The 19,940-nt window shown below is 39.5% G+C and overlaps 1 protein-coding gene across 50 annotated transcripts; it reads right to left on the minus strand.

The window, feature by feature from the left end:
• Window positions 1-711: 711 nt before the first annotated feature.
• ptger3 (prostaglandin E receptor 3 (subtype EP3)) lies at window positions 712-19,066 on the minus strand. 50 transcript variants are annotated; one of them, XM_051946769.1, is made up of 5 exons: window positions 17,999-19,057; window positions 9,257-11,842; window positions 9,026-9,036; window positions 8,652-8,992; window positions 712-8,563 (listed from the first exon to the last, which is right to left on the minus strand). In XM_051946769.1, the coding sequence occupies exons 1-2, from the start codon at window positions 18,905-18,907 to the stop codon at window positions 11,516-11,518; spliced, it is 1,236 nt and encodes a 411-aa protein (XP_051802729.1). In that variant the 5' UTR covers window positions 18,908-19,057; the 3' UTR covers window positions 712-8,563; window positions 8,652-8,992; window positions 9,026-9,036; window positions 9,257-11,515. The 50 variants fall into 50 exon arrangements, with proteins under 50 accessions (XP_051802729.1, XP_051802747.1, XP_051802768.1 ...); XM_051946787.1 differs by lacking the exon at window positions 9,026-9,036 and adding an exon at window positions 8,993-9,014 and having other exon boundaries at window positions 8,652-8,838; window positions 9,202-11,842; XM_051946808.1 differs by having other exon boundaries at window positions 712-7,408; window positions 7,970-7,991; window positions 8,377-8,563; window positions 8,652-11,842.
• Window positions 19,067-19,940: the final 874 nt, after the last annotated feature.

Raw genomic sequence — 19,940 nt, forward strand, 5'->3', positions numbered from 1 at the left:
TACATATACAGACACACAATCACACTCACATTCACACCTACGGACAATTTAGAGTAACCAATTAATCTCAGCATGTTTTTGGACTGTGGGAGGAAGCCGGAGTACCCGGAGAAAACCCACGCATGCACAGGGAGAACATGCAAACTCCATGCAGAAAGATCCCAGGCCCAAGCCGGGATTTGAACCGGGGATCTTCTTGCTGCAAGGCCAAAGTGCTAAAAGTGCTTTTTAAATCTTGTTTTTGTCATTTCCATCCTCCAACAGTGTTCCTACAGAATGTGTAGATCAAAGCTATGTCCTCTCTTCTATTTTCCATCTTTTCATCCATTGTCAGTCTTGATTGAATGTCTCTCTCTACCTCATATTATCAGGATCAGACTCATTCTTTGGACTGTTTTCCATCAGTGGTCAGCAGTAACAGCTAGCTAAATATCTAGCTTCTACTGCTGAGAAAAAGATCACATTAGCATGGATTAGAGTAGGGTTAGCAACAACACAGAAAACATGGAATAAAATGAGACAATCAGTACCTATTATTGATCAATGTGGAGCAGAAAACTGGAGAGCAGGAGGTTGATTTTGTCATTTTGTGTCTCGCTGTGGTCGTTTTGTCTTGTTTTTGTCACTTTCTGTTGCGTTTTTGTCATTTTGTGTCTTGTTTTTGAGAGAGAAAGAGAACGTTGATTTCTCAGACATTTTGAAGCCCAGATGTCCTCCAGAATGGCATTTATTATTATTTGTTTTGTTTTTCCAAAACATCATGTGTAGCAGTGAAAATAAGGACAATAAAACATGGCAGTGTTACACATTCCTTGGTTCAGTTTAAGCAGAGTTCACATTCAACTCATCAGGTGTATAAATATCTTATCAACAAACGTGCTTCAGCAGCCAATGAAGACACGTTTATGTCCTTTAATAGAAGTACAAGACGTCACCACACGAGACATTAAACAACCAAAGGACACGTCACTGTTTCCATGTCAGCAGCAAGAACATCCAGAACATCCAGAACAGATAAACCAAAGGCAGAAACACTGGAAGGTCGCAGCGATTACAGGAAACAGCAGAAAGTTTAGCCCTCGTCTGAGAATCGAGTCTCAGAGTTTGTGACAATCTATAGAAACTTTGTTCTGAGCTGCAGAAGGCAAAACACGAACAAAAGATGAGAAGATGAACATCAGGAATTCATCATGTGGTTGGACAAACCGGTTCTACTGGACTCCATCGGGTTCTCTTCACATTCTTCATCCTTCTTATCTGTTAGTTTAACCTGCTGCTGCTTTTAGACGTTCATTACATCCTTTCAGTCTTCTCTGTTTTTATTGATCTGAAGGTTTTTCTCATATTTTAGCTATTAGAACATTATTTCGTTGGGCTATGTGAGCAGATACTAAAAGGACAACGACTTTAAAGGAATCCTGAATCTTAAACCACCTCCAGGAACCTTCTTCTGTTGGTTCTACTGTTGGATTATTCAGTTGGAATAAAGATTTTCAAGCTAGTTTCAGTTGAAGATGCTGATAAAAGGATAATCATTTAGCTTATCGATGGACAGTCTGAAGCGTCTTCATGCCACAAAACCAAGCAGCTGGAAAGATCTTATCCAGACGTTTCTGGAACGGACGCCTGATCGCTGTGGCAACGCTGCAAAAACACGATGCGACCGTCTGGAAGCTTCCAGGGAGAATCAGAAGAAGATGCAGGAATGATCGAGAAAAACAAAGAGTTTCCATCAGTTTTTTAGTCCAGACAACCTCTGAAGAAATCCTGTTGAACCAGCTAACTACACTGAGCAGCAGTTATCAGCACTATTTTAAATTATTCAACATCTGGCAGCATTAACACAAGTTTAAGTATTTAAGAACCTCAGTGTGGAGAAGAATGGAGCTATCAAGCTAATTTAATGTTGTTTTAACTCAATGAATACAGAAATGTGAGTTTAAATTCCAGACAAAGTTCAGGTAAATGCATTTTAACGTCAACACAACTCATAGAAATTGTTTGTCTTGAAGGAAAATAAATTTAAAAAAAGCTAATTTCATTCAGTTGTCTCAACTTGAATTCAGTTTCATTTCCACTAAAGCAGAAATCTGAGTTTAATTTACACATAAATTATTAATTATTCAGTCACACCTCATGAAAGTGATGTTTGCAACTTCAAAATGTAAATTTTCTGAGAAATGAAGCAGCTTCCATCAATGTGTTTTAGTTCAACCTCTAAAGAAACGATGTTTGACCAATTAACTATACTGAGTGAGAGGAATCAGCTTTCCTCTGCAGTTAGTTTTTATTTTTAAATTACCAACTTATGTAATAATCGGTAGAATAAAGCAAAGTTTTTAAACTTCTTTAAACTTCAGAAATTTGAGTTTATTTTTTATCTTTCAAGCATGCATTGAATTATCTGCTGGTTTTCTGATTGACTTTTTAGAGTGTAGAGGACAGAGTGTGTGTTCCAGAAGATTACAGAGAAGAAACAACAAAGTTTTCAGAGGACCACTTCCTGAACAGATCTGTGCTCACATCGTTTCCATCATCCTCGGTTAAGCCGAAGTGGAAAATGTCACAGAGGCGTTTCATTTGGATCAGATCTCCTCAGACTGTGGATCTGGAGACGTCCGGTCATGAAGGCATCAGTGAATCTCTTCCATTAGTGAAGCTGCCGTTTGTTCATTTTGTGGTTTGTCTCCTCTGGAAGCTGCAAAGTTCTGGAACCACATTTAGACCAAACTGGAGAGAATCCAGAACATCAGAGGAACGTCTGATTCTTAACATTAAACTGAGCTGCAGATGTTTTTCCTTCAGATTTCTGCTGCTGCTTCATGTTTCATAAATGTGAGCATTGTGTCTTCTCTTCCCGGCTCCATTAAGGAGGTCGAAAACAATCATGTTTGGATGAATTATCCTCTCTGCTGAGGGAGCCTGAAACGCTCATAAAACACATTTACACTGTAAAAAAACAAACAAACGTGTATTTAGGCTGTAGTCTCATTTATCTTATTTTTTTGTTTATTCTGTCCACTTTAAATCACGTTTTCTTTCTTTAAACTGCAGATCAAATGTCTGAAAATGAGGTTTAGCGTCTTATTAACGTCCATGTTTCTTCAAACTGTCACCGTTTTAAGTAGAATTACAGATTAAATAGAAATAAAAAATGTTTAAAAGTTGTTTAAGGTTTGGGAAAATTAGCAAATAATTAAAAGTTGGAAAAAATGATTATTTTACGCTGAGCTTCCTTTAAATGTAATTTGTGGAAACTGTGAGGAATCAAATAATTTAAGTAAATCTAACATTTATTTTGTGCCACTAAGTGAAGTAATTAAAGGAAGTTCATCCACATATTTTCTTTTTAAAGTTTAAGCAGAAAAAAATCAAACATAACTCGATTTAAGTTAAGCCACTCATTTGTTGACTAGATTTGGATAAACTTAAATAACTCTTTAAAAAAGAGAGAATTTCCACATGATTAAAGTGTTTCATAAAGCATGGATGAATTATTTTCATCTAACTCAAATAACTTGAACTGAGTTAATTCACTGTGTTTTTTTTTTTTTTTTTACTGAGGTTGGATCAAATGTAATTTATTTAAGTTGAGTTAACTTCATTTGTTCGGGTTCATTTAACTCATTTCCAAAGCATTGATCCAAGCTTTTTCAATACAGTTTGTCAAACTTAACTTGAATTAACTCAGTTCATTTCAATAAACTCATTTACTTAGTTTGGAGTTGGTTTATTGAGTTAAGTTCATTCCATCTGTTTGGGTTCATTTAACTCATTTCCTAAAGGTTGATCTAACCTTTTTTTGTTACAGTTGGTCCAACTTAATTTACATTTGTCAGGTAAAATTAATGTATATTTGAGTAAATTAATTTATATTTTATAACTGAGATGCAGAATGTTCAGAGAAATCCATTTATGTAGAAATCCTTTCCACGATTTTTTCAACTTCTTTCACAACACGTTCATTTTAAGAGTAGAATTTAATTAGTGTCTCCAAATAAAACAATTAATTTAAGTTGATCCAACAGTTGACAAAGAAAAGAAGTTTAATGTTAAAATCATGATTTAACTTTAGTTTGATTTGGAAACTTCAAGCTGACTTTCCCAAAATTTAGCTGCAGCTCATTTCAGAGGAATTAAATCATTTAAGTAGGTCTAACTTTAATTTAAATATTTCAAACCTTCATTCAGATGAAGAAGTTGGTCCAATAATGCTGTTTTTTGTTTTAAAGTTTATAAAGTATAATAACGGTCGGTTTATGTAAAAATCATGTTTTACATGCATTAAAAGAAAGCTTTAGCTTTTACTGTCCTAAAATTAATTCACAGCAATGTAAACTGTTCATCAAATAATTTATGTAAATCTAACATTTATTGTGTTATCAAATGAAGTCATTAAATGAAGTTGGTCCAAATATTCTTTTTATATTTAAACAGAAAAGAATAAAATAATTTTAGTGGATCTGAGTAAAATCACTCATTTCTTCACTAGATTTGGATAAACTGAAATTAGTGTCATAAAATGAAAGAATTCATTAAAGTCGGTCCAACAGTGCTCTTTTCAGTTTTATTTCTATAGCGCCACCTACAGTCCGATTGTCTCCAGACGCTTTCCAGAACCCAGATGTTTATAATTCAGGAAATGACTGCAGGTTTATGTAGAATCATGTTTTACTTTCATACAGAGCAAACATTTATTTAGAAAAAAAATGGAAAGTTTTATTTCCTAAAATGCAGCAATGCAGATTAACTGTTAATTTTAAATAAATTAAATGATCAGCGGCATTAATCTGACTTCATAACTTCATCTGGAGGAACTTATTTCAGTCACATGGTTCCAGATTAAACAATTCATTTCAGTTCATTTTAGTTTTCAGGCTTCTGAGGAAAGAAAAGCAGAGAACAGAAAGTTCTCATTTACATTTCTGTTTGGGTAAAACCAGTATTTAAGTTGGAGAAACGGGAAACTTCAGGTTAATTTTTACCTAGAATAAGCTGCAGCTCATTTTGAGGTAATTAAACACGTCTGACTTAAAGCAGAGACGTTAATTTTAATATTTAAATCTCCATTCAGCTGCATGTTCTTGAAGTTGGTCCAATAATTCTCCTCTTCGGGTTGTTATTTTCTCACTGATGTCTTTAGTTTGCTTTAATTAAAGCCAGTTTTTTTTTGTCATGAATCAAACCTCGGTGGTGAACGCTGAAGACTAAATTAATAATGTTCCTCCTCTAACCCCAACCGGTTCCTTTTTCTGCACCATTTCTAAGAACGAGCTCTAAAATAATCCTGAATAAGTCCTTCATGCTTTTAGTTTTCCTTCAACAAACGAGGTGAATCCTGAGCAGATAACCTCCAGATAATCTCCAGATAACCTCCAGATAAACTTCAGATAAACTTCAGATAAACTTCAGATAACCTCCAGATAAACTTCAGATAAGCTCCAGATAAACTTTAGATAAACTTCAGATAACCTCCAGATAAACTTCAGATAAGCTCCAGATAAACTTCAGATAAGCTCCAGATAAACTTCAGATAACCTCCAGATAAACTTCAGATAAGCTCCAGATAAACTTCAGATAAGCTCCAGATAAACTTCAGATAACCTCCAGATAAACTTCAGATAACCTCCAGATAAACTTCAGATAACCTCCAGATAAACTTCAGATAACCTCCAGATAACCTCCAGATAAACTTCAGATAACCTCCAGATAACCTCCAGATAACCTCCAGATAAACTTCAGATAAGCTCCAGATAAACTTCAGATAACCTCCAGATAAACTTTAGATAAGCTCCAGATAAACTTCAGATAAGCTCCAGATAAACTTCAGATAACCTCCAGATAAACTTCAGATAACCTCCAGATAAACTTTAGATAAGCTCCAGATAAACTTCAGACAAACTTCAGATAACCTCCAGATAAACTTCAGATAAGCTCCAGATAAACTTCAGATAACCTTCAGATAAACTTCAGATAAACTCCAGATAAACTTCAGATAAGCTCCAGATAAACTCCAGATAACCTCCAGATAACCTTCAGATAACCTCCAGATAAACTTCAGATAAGCTCCAGATAACCTTCAGATAAGCTCCAGATAAACTTCAGATAAGCTCCAGATAAACTTCAGATAAGCTCCAGATAACTTTCAGATAACCTCCAGATAAACTTCAGATAACCTCCAGATAAACTTCAGATAACCTTCAGATAAACTTCAGATAACCTCCAGATAAACTTCAGATAAGCTCCAGATAAACTTCAGATAACCTCCAGATAAATTTCAGATAAGCTCCAGATAAACTTCAGATAACCTCCAGATAAACTTCAGATAACCTCCAGATAAACTTCAGATAAGCTCCAGATAAACTCCAGATAACCTCCAGATAACCTTCAGATAACCTCCAGATAAACTTCAGATAAGCTCCAGATAACCTTCAGATAAGCTCCAGATAAACTTCAGATAAGCTCCAGATAAACTTCAGATAAGCTCCAGATAACCTTCAGATAACCTCCAGATAAACTTCAGATAACCTCCAGATAAACTTCAGATAAGCTCCAGATAAACTTCAGATAAGCTCCAGATAAACTTCAGATAACCTCCAGATAAACTTCAGATAACCTCCAGATAAACTTCAGATAACCTCCAGATAAACTTCAGATAACCTCCAGATAACCTCCAGATAAACTTCAGATAACCTCCAGATAACCTCCAGATAACCTCCAGATAAACTTCAGATAAGCTCCAGATAAACTTCAGATAAGCTCCAGATAAACTTCAGATAACCTCCAGATAAACTTCAGATAAGCTCCAGATAAACTTCAGATAAGCTCCAGATAAACTTCAGATAACCTCCAGATAAACTTCAGATAACCTCCAGATAAACTTCAGATAACCTCCAGATAAACTTCAGATAACCTCCAGATAACCTCCAGATAAACTTCAGATAACCTCCAGATAACCTCCAGATAACCTCCAGATAAACTTCAGATAAGCTCCAGATAAACTTCAGATAACCTCCAGATAAACTTTAGATAAGCTCCAGATAAACTTCAGATAAGCTCCAGATAAACTTCAGATAACCTCCAGATAAACTTCAGATAACCTCCAGATAAACTTCAGATAAGCTCCAGATAAACTTCAGATAAGCTCCAGATAAACTTTAGATAAACTTCAGATAACCTCCAGATAAACTTCAGATAAGCTCCAGATAAACTTCAGATAAGCTCCAGATAAACTTCAGATAACCTCCAGATAAACTTCAGATAAGCTCCAGATAAACTTCAGATAAGCTCCAGATAAACTTCAGATAACCTCCAGATAAACTTCAGATAACCTCCAGATAAACTTCAGATAACCTCCAGATAAACTTCAGATAACCTCCAGATAACCTCCAGATAAACTTCAGATAACCTCCAGATAACCTCCAGATAACCTCCAGATAAACTTCAGATAAGCTCCAGATAAACTTCAGATAACCTCCAGATAAACTTTAGATAAGCTCCAGATAAACTTCAGATAAGCTCCAGATAAACTTCAGATAACCTCCAGATAAACTTCAGATAACCTCCAGATAAACTTTAGATAAGCTCCAGATAAACTTCAGACAAACTTCAGATAACCTCCAGATAAACTTCAGATAAGCTCCAGATAAACTTCAGATAACCTTCAGATAAACTTCAGATAAACTCCAGATAAACTTCAGATAAGCTCCAGATAAACTCCAGATAACCTCCAGATAACCTTCAGATAACCTCCAGATAAACTTCAGATAAGCTCCAGATAACCTTCAGATAAGCTCCAGATAAACTTCAGATAAGCTCCAGATAAACTTCAGATAAGCTCCAGATAACTTTCAGATAACCTCCAGATAAACTTCAGATAACCTCCAGATAAACTTCAGATAACCTTCAGATAAACTTCAGATAACCTCCAGATAAACTTCAGATAAGCTCCAGATAAACTTCAGATAACCTCCAGATAAATTTCAGATAAGCTCCAGATAAACTTCAGATAACCTCCAGATAAACTTCAGATAACCTCCAGATAAACTTCAGATAAGCTCCAGATAAACTCCAGATAACCTCCAGATAACCTTCAGATAACCTCCAGATAAACTTCAGATAAGCTCCAGATAACCTTCAGATAAGCTCCAGATAAACTTCAGATAAGCTCCAGATAAACTTCAGATAAGCTCCAGATAACCTTCAGATAACCTCCAGATAAACTTCAGATAACCTCCAGATAAACTTCAGATAAGCTCCAGATAAGCTCCAGATAACCTTCAGATAACCTCCAGATAAACTTCAGATAAGCTCCAGATAAACTTCAGATAAGCTCCAGATAAACTTCAGATAAGCTCCAGATAAACTTCAGATAACCTCCAGATAAATTTCAGATAAGCTCCAGATAACCTTCAGATAACCTCCAGATAAACTTCAGATAACCTCCAGATAAACTTCAGATAAGCTCCAGATAAACTCCAGATAACCTCCAGATAACCTTCAGATAACCTCCAGATAAACTTCAGATAAGCTCCAGATAAACTTCAGATAAGCTCCAGATAAACTTCAGATAAGCTCCAGATAAACTTCAGATAAGCTCCAGATAAACTTCAGATAACCTCCAGATAAATTTCAGATAAGCTCCAGATAACCTTCAGATAAGCTCCAGATAAACTTCAGATAACCTCCAGATAAATTTCAGATAAGCTCCAGATAACCTTCAGATAACCTCCAGATAAACTTCAGATAACCTCCAGATAAACTTCAGATAAGCTCCAGATAAACTCCAGATAACCTCCAGATAACCTTCAGATAACCTCCAGATAAACTTCAGATAAGCTCCAGATAACCTTCAGATAAGCTCCAGATAAACTTCAGATAAGCTCCAGATAAACTTCAGATAAGCTCCAGATAACCTTCAGATAACCTCCAGATAAACTTCAGATAACCTCCAGATAAACTTCAGATAAGCTCCAGATAAGCTCCAGATAACCTCCAGATAAACTTCAGATAAGCTCCAGATAACCTTCAGATAAGCTCCAGATAAACTTCAGATAAGCTCCAGATAAACTTCAGATAAGCTCCAGATAACCTTCAGATAACCTCCAGATAAACTTCAGATAAGCTCCAGATAAACTTCAGATAAGCTCCAGATAAGCTCCAGATAACCTTCAGATAAGCTCCAGATAACCTTCAGATAACCTCCAGATAAACTTCAGATAAGCTCCAGATAAACTTCAGATAAGCTCCAGATAACCTTCAGATAAGCTCCAGATAACCTCCACAGCAGCTCTGGTTGCAGATGAACAGATAAACTTTTCTTTCTTTCTCGTGGACGCTGCAGATTTCTGATGAGGTCGTTATCAGTGAGTGGTTCTCACCGTCTGAACAGGCCGTTAGTCTGATCTGGTTACTGATGTGATGAGGAGGCAGAGCTGCTGGTTCATGCCAGTGATGAGAGATTGTCCCGTGAACCGGAGGTTACCATGGCAACGAATGCACAAATCCTTGAACGCCTTTGAGTGATCTTGGTGTAAACGTTTGCAGCAGTGAGACGATGTTTTAGAGACAAAGCAGAGAGAAAAGAGCAGATTTACGCCTCAGTGGACGTCGTGATCGTCTAGCTGGCTCTGAACGCCTCGTTATCGACTCTCTGAGGCCACAAGGATGAAAGGAAAATCTGGAAAACTATCAAAGAAAACCTTCATCTGATGAAATTAAATCAATACTTCATTAAAAAGCCACTCAGCCTGCAGCTACAACTCCTCAATGTCATTTATCCACCGTTCATCATTAAGGCCTGATGTTTTATTAAAATCACAGCAGATAGAAAAGTCTTAAGCCTCCTGGACTTTTTCTCCTTTTAGAGCTTTTCAACCTTGAATCATGATCAGTTAGATTGGATGTTTTCACAGCAACTCACAAAAAAAGACTCTTTCATGTCAAAGTGGAAACAGATTTCTACAAAGTGATGTCATAAAATTAAAAATGTTCTAAGTCCCTAAAAACTGAGACGAAGAAACAAAGAGAGACTAGAGAGGGAGGCCACCAAGACTGTATGACTCCTCTGAAGGAGTTCCAGCTTCAGACTGTTCATCCAACAACTGTTGTCTGTTCTTGATCAGTCAAAGCTTCATGGAGACAAAGAGAAAGACTCTGATGGAAAAAGCTCCAATTAAATGTGGACTAGAGTTCACCAGAAGACATGTGGAGACTCTGAAGACACCTGGAAGAAGTTCCTGTTCCTCAGCAGCAGGTCCTGGAAGGCTGGTAAAGGTAGAGGGTAAATGAAATCCTGGAGGTCAACTTGATGACGAGACGTGGAGAAGATCAGTTTTCCATCCAGACGATGAGTCGAAGCAAACAGACAGAGATCCTCAAAGATGTTTGAAGACAACAAGGAGGAAGTTCTGGAGGAGTCAGAGTCCAGACCTCCATCCAGGTGAGAACTAGAAAAGTTCTGTTGATCAGGATCCCTGAAGAACCTGACAGAGTTTAACATTTTATGAAGAAGAAGGAGAAATGTCAGATGTTCAGACTGATGGAGACCAACAGGACCAATGATGGAGCTGAAGGTTCTTCTCCTGAACACCAACTGGAAGATGTTTGTATTTAATGGACATGAAAGAATCCTTTTTTTGTTAAATTCTCATCAAAGCCAAATTATTTCAACCAGGATTCAGTGTTGAGAAGCAGTAAAAGTGGAAACCCTCCAGGAGAAGGTTGAAGACTTTCCATCTGCTCTGTGTGTGACGTTCATGATGTGGACTTCTGAACCAAAGATCTCATCTCTCTGCTCTCATAGTCAGTCTATATTCACTCCAATTATCCTTTCTTCTGTCCCAGAAAACGTTTGGCTGAATGTCGTCGTACTCGTCTTAACGGAGTGAACCTACATCTTAAATCCCTTCAGTCCAGTGGAATAGTTCAACTCTGATCCATCGTCTCACATCTCCAGTCCTTCTCCTCACAACATCACAAAAACATTTCAAGAAGAAAAAACCTCACAGCAGTTTAGCAGAATTCATATTCAGGAGGAAAACTGGTGACTTCACATTCAGTGGTCCTGAAAACCAATCACAATGTGCGATCGTTTACAGGAAGTGACGCCTGACAGGAGCATCAGCCAATAAATAATCAGACAACAACCAGATCCAGCGTGGAATGTTTCCTCGTCCTTTTTTGAACAACGTCTGAGATATTTACATCATAAGTGAAGCTTAACTTTACAGCTTGTGTCTTAAATTACATTCACAGAAAGGTTGAGTTTAGCTTATGGCTTCAGGCGACAATCGTGAGATGTTTCTCCTCCAGTCAGGTCTGGAGTTTAGTTAAAGATGGCGATGAGAGAATTCCTGTCCACATGCTGGTTCTGACTGGAATTCAACAAAACGCGCAGAGATTTCATCCACGCTGCTCCAGACACTCCTCTATCTGCTGCTGGATATCCTCATGTGGACAGAAGTCCAGTCCAACCGTCGTTTCTTCTGTCCTCACACTCCAGGACAGCAGCTTCTCAGTTACCCTGAGGCTTGCAAAGGTTCTTGTTCTCCTGGTTCTGTTTGTTCACGGTGTCCACAGCCGTCGGTGTCTCCTTCTGGTCCTCCAGGGAACAGTTGGAGACGGCGTTGGCCACGATGCAGAACTTCCTCAGCAGGATCTCGCGGAGCAGCAGGTAGACCCATGGGTCCAGGATCTGGTTCAGGGACGCCAGGCGGATCGCCGTCAGGAAGAAGTTACAGTCCAGCTGGAAGTCCCGGCTGGAGGCGCTGGTGGAGGCGACTGATGTGGAGTTACACTGATGGGAGGACACCTGGGTGGAGATCATCCTCAGCATCAGAACCTGAGGAGAACATGGTGGACAGAAGTTAGAGAACCTTTAATGCTACAAGACAATGAGGAGACATTTAAGAAAGATTTACTGATCAAACACCTCCTGATGAATGATCCAATCAACCAAACCTGACAAAGGTTCCCTCCAGAACCTCCTCAGAACATCTGGTTCTTCATCTGCAGTACCTTCATCAATGATCAGAGTTCTACCTTCAGATAGAGGAGGGTCTACATTTATCACTTTAATGGACGTTTTCAGAACTTCATCAGTCCAGCAGATAGAACCATGACATTTAGGAGGAGGAACATCTGAGTTCTGGTAGAAACTGACACCAGATCAGTTTAAATCCATCCAGGATCACAGTCTGAACTCTGGATCTGGTTTCTGGTCATGTTCCCTAGAACCAGCTGTGACCATCAGTATTATGGGATGTATCTTGGTGACCATCGGTATTATGGGATGTATCCTGGTGACCATCAGTATTATGGGATGTATCCTGGTGACCATCGGTATTATGGGATGTATCCTGGTGACCATCGGTATTATGGGATGTATCCTAGTGATCATCAGTATTATGGGATGTATCCTGGTGACCATCAGTATTATGGGATGTATCCTAGTGTGACCATCAGTATTATGGGATGTATCCTGGTGTGACCATCAGTATTATGGGATGTATCCTGGTGACCATCAGTATTATGGGATGTATCCTAGTGTGACCATCAGTATTATGGGATGTATCCTGGTGTGACCATCAGTATTATGGGATGTATCCTGGTGATCATCGGTATTATGGGATGTATCTTGGTGATCATCGGTATTATGGGATGTATCCTGGTGATCATCGGTATTATGGGATGTATCTTGGTGATCATCGGTATTATGGGATGTATCCTGGTGATCATCGGTATTATGGGATGTATCCTGGTGACCATCGGTATTATGGGATGTATCCTGGTGACCATCGGTATTATGGGATGTATCCTGGTGACCATCGGTATTATGGGATGTATCCTAGTGATCATCAGTATTATGGGATGTATCCTAGTGTGACCATCAGTATTATGGGATGTATCCTGGTGTGACCATCAGTATTATGGGATGTATCCTGGTGTGACCATCAGTATTATGGGATGTATCCTGGTGACCATCAGTATTATGGGATGTATCCTAGTGTGACCATCAGTATTATGGGATGTATCCTAGTGTGACCATCAGTATTATGGGATGTATCCTAGTGTGACCATCGGTATTATGGGATGTATCCTGGTGTGACCATCGGTATTATGGGATGTATCCTGGTGACCATCGGTATTATGGGATGTATCCTGGTGACCATCGGTATTATGGGATGTATCCTGGTGACCATCGGTATTATGGGATGTATCCTGGTGATCATCGGTATTATGGGATGTATCTTGGTGATCATCGGTATTATGGGATGTATCCTGGTGATCATCGGTATTATGGGATGTATCCTGGTGATCATCGGTATTATGGGATGTATCCTAGTGATCATCGGTATTATGGGATGTATCCTGGTGACCATCAGTATTATGGGATGTATCCTGGTGATCATCACTATTATGGGATGTATCCTGGTGACCATCAGTATTATGGGATGTATCCTGGTGATCATCAGTATTATGGGATGTATCCTGGTGATCATCAGTATTATGGGATGTATCCTGGTGATCATCAGTATTATGGGATGTATCCTGGTGATCATCAGTATTATGGGATGTATCCTAGTGATCATCGGTATTATGGGATGTATCCTAGTGATCATCAGTATTATGGGATGTATCCTGGTGATCATCAGTATTATGGGATGTATCCTAGTGTGAACAGTTTAGAGTCGTAGAAACAATCATTGGTTCCTGGATGTGTTTCTGGTTTCTGATAATCCTCCTGAGAAAACGTTAGAAAGGGACTTCTGGGTGAACTTGAAGGCTGGTTTGTGTCTTTTTATGTTTATTTTAGTGTCTACTCTCAACCAGGACTACCACAGTGGATGCATCGTCCTGACAGTGTGATGATCTGAGGCTGGAGAAATCTTTAAAAAGGTCATTCTGGGTAACCTTTAAAGCTCATATCAGCAGGTTGGTAGGTGGTTGGTCAGAACATTTTTAGATGATGGAAGGAGAAACCAGGATAATCTATAGACATTTCAATTGCCCCTCTGGGATAAATAAAGTGATTGAATGAGACAGGATTCACTCTGAGCTAAAGCTATTTTCTAATGTAATGAGTTTTAAACATGTACAACATGTAGAATTTAAGCTTCAGTGTATTCAGCGTATAAGAACTTCATGATACTGAGTGTCAGAGCTCCATCTATGACAAAGATTTGGTTTGGAGATTCAATTTCCACCTCATGCTGCTGCAGCCATCAACATGTTCAGTCTTGATGGTAATAACATAAATCGTGACAGCAGTGATTTCCCAGCAGGCCATGATGTGGAACCATAAAGTCAGTCTGGGAATAGAATGGGAGGAATTAATACCCAACAAACATGGTGACGAACATCTCTGGTCTCAGCCAGACAGAAACAAATGAAAGAACCAGAACTAAACTATCAGAGGAGAACCTGAAAGACTCAACAAGCTCTGAATGCTGCAAACTGGTTTGATTGATGAGATTCAACTGTTTTGTGAACACGTCAACACCAAAGTTGTTCCTGTGTTTCAGAGGGAGAAGATTCATTCAGCAGCCTCCTACCAACCTGCTGATATGAACCTTAAAGTTCACTCACAACCACCGATCATCACACAGCTCACGCTCCAGGGTTCTTCCTGTCAAAGGTCTTTTCCTGTCCACTGTCTCCTTAGAGCTGCTCTGGGGATCATCTGGGTTCTGGAAAGCATCTGGAGACAATTTGACTGTAATTGACGCTATATAAATAAAATTGAATTGGAAACGTTCCCAGTCTGAAGGCAGAACGCTGATCATTGATGAAGTTCCTGGAGATGAAGAGCCAGGTGTTCTGAGGAGGTTCTGGTAGAACTCTGATCATTGGTAATAATCCAGATGTTCTGATTCTGAGTCAGAGGAAGCTCCTTTACACTGAACACAGCTCCGGTTTCTATTAATATCCTCGCTGGTGAACTGGTGGATGAGCTCATGGTGAGCAGCAGACCCTCAGACTCTAAATGGATTACTCCTTAATGAAGGACGGCAGCAGCGTTTTAAAGGAATCATACATGACGGCATGAATGTGGACATGGACCGGGCCGGTATGCAGGCAGAGAGGAAGGAAACGAAGGAGGCCGAGAGACCGAATGAACGAAGGAGAACAGGAAGACACACGAAGAGCAGCTGATGATAAAACATGTTCTTATAAAGGAAGATGAGAATAACCAGGTTAACATCATTATAAAACATGTTTCTGACTCCATCCTGAAGCTTTAGGACGTATCCATGGAGATCCTCCACCATCCAGCTCAGTCCTGGTTTCTGGTTATTTAAGACGCTCCACCTTCATCCACACTGTAAAAAATCTATGATTTTGACGTGTTTAACTGTAATTTTTAAAATAAAATCTGCCGTTATTTCCCAGATCTGCTTATTTACAAATAACCAGAAAAATTCAGTAATAATTTACATGTTAACCTAAAAAAACAGCTGAATCTGTACTTTTATACACAGAAATGTGTTGTTTTACTTCCTCCTCAGGTCTTTTTTAAAGAATAAAACATCTGTAACTGGTCTCAGCTGACAGGAAACATTCCCACAACGTTACCAGCAGGTTCTCATCATGTTCTAAAGAAAACATTTTCATCAAACCATCAAAGAAAGACAACAAAGCAAGGCCAATATTAATGTTTGAGGACTTTTTACTGTTCATGACTGCTGATGTTCTAGAAACGTTCTCCAGATGTTGATTTGTGTTCATGGAACATTGTGGGAACGTTTTGTAGAACTGCAGACTAAATGTTCCACCTTTGATATAAGTCACATTACAGGAATGTTTTATGAAGAGAGTTCTGTCATTTGAGGCCTTGAGAACATCTTTTTAATGTGTTGAGAACGTTCTTCCTCTGTTATCACAGAACATTGTGGGAACGTTTTGTAGAGAACGTTGTGTAACGTGCAAATATTGCAGGCAAGAGGAACTTTTTGTAGAAAGTCATCTGAGGCTTTGAAAACATCTTCAGGGAGCGTTGAACAACTGAAGACGTTTTCTAGAACTTGGACCGATGCAGAATTTTCTTAGAACGTTTATAGAACCAAAAACATTCTAGCTGGGTAGGAGGTTAAACGTGAACGTTCCCACAACATTTAATAACTATTATTACCTACAAGTTCTAGAAGTGTTCTGAAGTTGTGGCTCAACGTTCCAAGAACGTTTTTGAAAGTTGTTTGTGTTTCAGATGTGGTTCTAGAACATTTAACATTCAGAGGATGTTTGGAGGAAGCTGTCAGGTTATGTTATTACAACATAGAAGGAACGTTCTCAAAGGAACATTCAACAAATGTTTTACAGATGATTCTTCAGACGACTTCTTATAAAACGGTCCTCTAAGACATGTATGAACGTTCTGACTGCAATGTTCTGAGAATGTTTTAGGGAAACCCATTACACAACGTTCTTCTACAAAACGTTCCCACAATGTTCTGTAATAACAGCAGATGGACGTTCTCAGCTGGAGATGACAGAACTTTCTTTATAAAACGTTCCAGTAATGCGACATTTAACAAACATGAAACATTTATCTGGACGTTCTCTTATGAAACCTTCCCACAACGTTCCACGACAACAAACGAACATCTGGGAGAACGTTTCAAGAACGTTAGGGCAGAACTGTCCAAATATTTTTTAAATCTTTAGAGAACCTTATCCTGCCTGTAAGAAGAATGTTGTAGTTTCTCTGATGTCCGTGATGTGCAGGCGGAGAAGAAAAAGGAAGAACAGCATCGATCAGACAGAGAGACTGTCTGGGAGGATCCGGCCAAATGAATCTCCTCAAACAGCAAACGGAGGTCACTTATATGTTCTAAACAAGTGGAACCATGTCACAACATGTGACTTGTATTAGAAGACCTAAAAACAAGAGCCTCATTGATAAACCCTGTTGCAGAATCCATAGAATAATTCCCTAAACACAGAACTCCTAATACAACACTGAGTCCATTCAACAAGAACATACAGTCCATTCCAGTCATAAGAGTCACGTCTAACGACACGTCTGAACTCACAGGTCAGACACTACAAGAACATTCAAGGAACTGTTTTAAAGCAACAACAACACATTACTAGAACCTTCTTAGAACGTTTGTAGAACCAAAACAAAAACATTCTAGCTAGAACCGTTCTACACAACAAACCTGTTACAAAATGTTCTGTCCGGTTCACTTCTAACCTCATAGGAACATTATTTTAAACATCCTCAAACGTTCTTAGAACATTAGATGGAACCTTTGGCTGACGTTCTCTACAAGTTCTCCTAACGTTTTAATGTTGTGGGAACGTTCCCTACATGGAGAACCACAAACAGGAGTTCAGTTCTGTGTGATTCTCAGACTTCCAGGTCATTAGGATCTAAAAGCTCTGGAGTTCAGTGGAGAACTGCAGAACCCTCATGGATGAAGGTGGAACGTCTTCTAGAACCTGAAAGAACTGTCTGTGTGGATCTTTAGGCTCCAAGATTACCAGGACCTTGAAGTCTAAGATAATAAAAACAGCTGGACTTCTCTTTAAGGTTCTAGAGGACGTTAAAACATGAAGAACGATCATGGATGGAGGTGGAACGTCTTCTAGAACCTTAATAAACTGTGTGTAGGTTTTTAGACAGCATTACCATGACCTGAACGTGGAATAACATGATATAAAATAATAAAACAAACCAGCTGGACTGGTCCGTAGGGTTCTAGAGGACGTTTATAAAACATGAAGAACGATCATGGATGGAGGTGGAACGTCTTCTAGAACCTTAATGAACTGTGTGTAGGTTTTTAGACAGCATTACCATGACCTGAACGTGGAATAACATGATATAAAATAATAAAACAAACCAGCTGGACTGGTCCGTAGGGTTCTAGAGGACGTTTATAAAACATGAAGAACGATCATGGATGGAGGTGGAACGTCTTCTAGAACCTTAAACAGAAGTCCAGCTGTGTTTTTCTGAATCTTTCTCCAGTGTTCTGGGACAGGAACCTACCAGCAGCGGGGACCAGCAGACCAGCAGGACGCTCATGATGCCCAGCAGCTGGATCACGGGCTCCGTGGTGAGCCGCTCCCACTGGCGGGACGTGGAGGACCCTCCTGAAGCTCCGGACTTGGTCCTGCAGCGGAGGAGGAGACCTCTGATGGTCACCACGTTACAGGAGAACGTCACGAGCAGAGAGAAGATCCCGAGAACCGCGAAAGTGACGGAGAAGAACAAGTTCCCGGGGGTGTGGGTGTCCCCGGTGCTGATGAAGCACCAGGTCCCGGGCCACTGCACCGTGTACTTCCCGACCCCGACGACGGGCAGCAGCGCGAACAGCAGGACCAGGACCCAGATGAGGACCAGGGTCTGCTTGGTGACGCTGGTCTTCATGTGGTTGGAGTACCAGTGCGGGCTGGTGATGGCCGTGGCGCGCTCTATGGCCATGGCGCTGGCCAGGAAGAGCGCGCACAGCCCGAAAGTTGTCATGCACACGCCGAAGAACGCGCACAGCTTCCCGGAAGGGTCGATCCGGTCCCAGCTCTGTCCCGCCCGGTACACCGAGATCACGATGGGGCTGGTGAGGAGCTGGCCGAACAGGTCCGTGAGCGCCAGGGAGCCGATGCAGAGCAGGAAGGACTTCTTCCTCCTGTTCTCCTTCTTCCTGTAGGAGATGTAGACCAGCAGCAGAGCCAGAGAGTTCCCCACCATCCCGGTGACCATCATGGAGATGGGGAAGCCCACCGACACCGACCCGCAGCTCTTCGTCACGTTGCTTTCGGGAAGCATCTTGGAGACGTTGGAGCTCAGCGCCGCTCCGAAGCTGCTCCTGGAGTCCTCTGGAGCTCCGCAGCGGTCCGAGGTCATCCTCAGGCTCACAGGAGGCTCCGTGTGGATCCGTCCTGCTCCATCCTGGTCCATAACCTCCAGCTCAGTCCTGATCCAGAAGCTCCAGCTGACTGCGCTGCGTAAAGACGCGTCCAGTCCTTTAAGAGGAGGAGGCGGGACCACAGAGACCACAGAGACCAGCAGGAGGGACACGAACCGACTGATGAAACCACATTCTGCCGATGGACTCCTCCTGACAGCTAATTTCTTTTATTCAACCGAACATGACGGTTAGAAAATCAGAAAACATCTCCGGATGGAAAAGTCCCACACTGTAAAAAGTTATCCCTGAAAATACTCCTGGAGATAGTTTATAATGAGGGAGATTAAAAACAAAACAGAGGGGTAGAATACAGTAAATATGAACTATTTGCACATTTAACCCTCCAAAAAATATTGTTTCCTCGTCTGAAAAAAATCCAAAAATTCTGGAAAAAATCCCCCAAATTTCTGAAAATTTACTAAATCTTCAAGAATAAAATTTTAATAATTCCCCAAAAGTTTCCTTTAAAAGTTTTATTTAAAAAACAAATTTGGCAAGAAAATTCTTGTAAATATTTTCAAGAAATGAGTAAAAATCTTCCAAAAATCCTAAAAATATCCAAAGTGATTCCATATATCAGTAAAACTTCTAATATTTTCTTTAAAAACATTCAGAGAAAAAATAGTTTTTTTCTCTGAATGTTTTTAAGAAACTCATTTTTTACATTTCTTTTTTTCCACCAAAAATGTTCAAAAATTTCCCAAAAATGTTAAAATGTGGACATCAGAAGCTTCACTGTGAACATATATATTTTGCACATTTTCAAACTTTAAAACGCGTTAAAAGAACGTCTGATCTGAAACCAGTCATGACTTTTAGTGAGAAAATTATTTTATGTTCAGAGTTTTGGAATGAAAGGAACTGAAATTCAGGTTTACTACATAGAAAAACTAAAAAAAGAATATTAATATAAATAATAATAAAATGGAATTTATTAAGACAAACCTACAAACTGTGAACCTTATGTGGATCATTGACGTATTTGTAATTTAAATTCATATTTTTGTTTTAGTTAGAAACAAA

Source organism: Acanthochromis polyacanthus, chromosome 4 (assembly GCF_021347895.1).
Source record: "Acanthochromis polyacanthus isolate Apoly-LR-REF ecotype Palm Island chromosome 4, KAUST_Apoly_ChrSc, whole genome shotgun sequence".
Classification (NCBI taxonomy): Eukaryota; Metazoa; Chordata; class Actinopteri; family Pomacentridae; genus Acanthochromis; species Acanthochromis polyacanthus.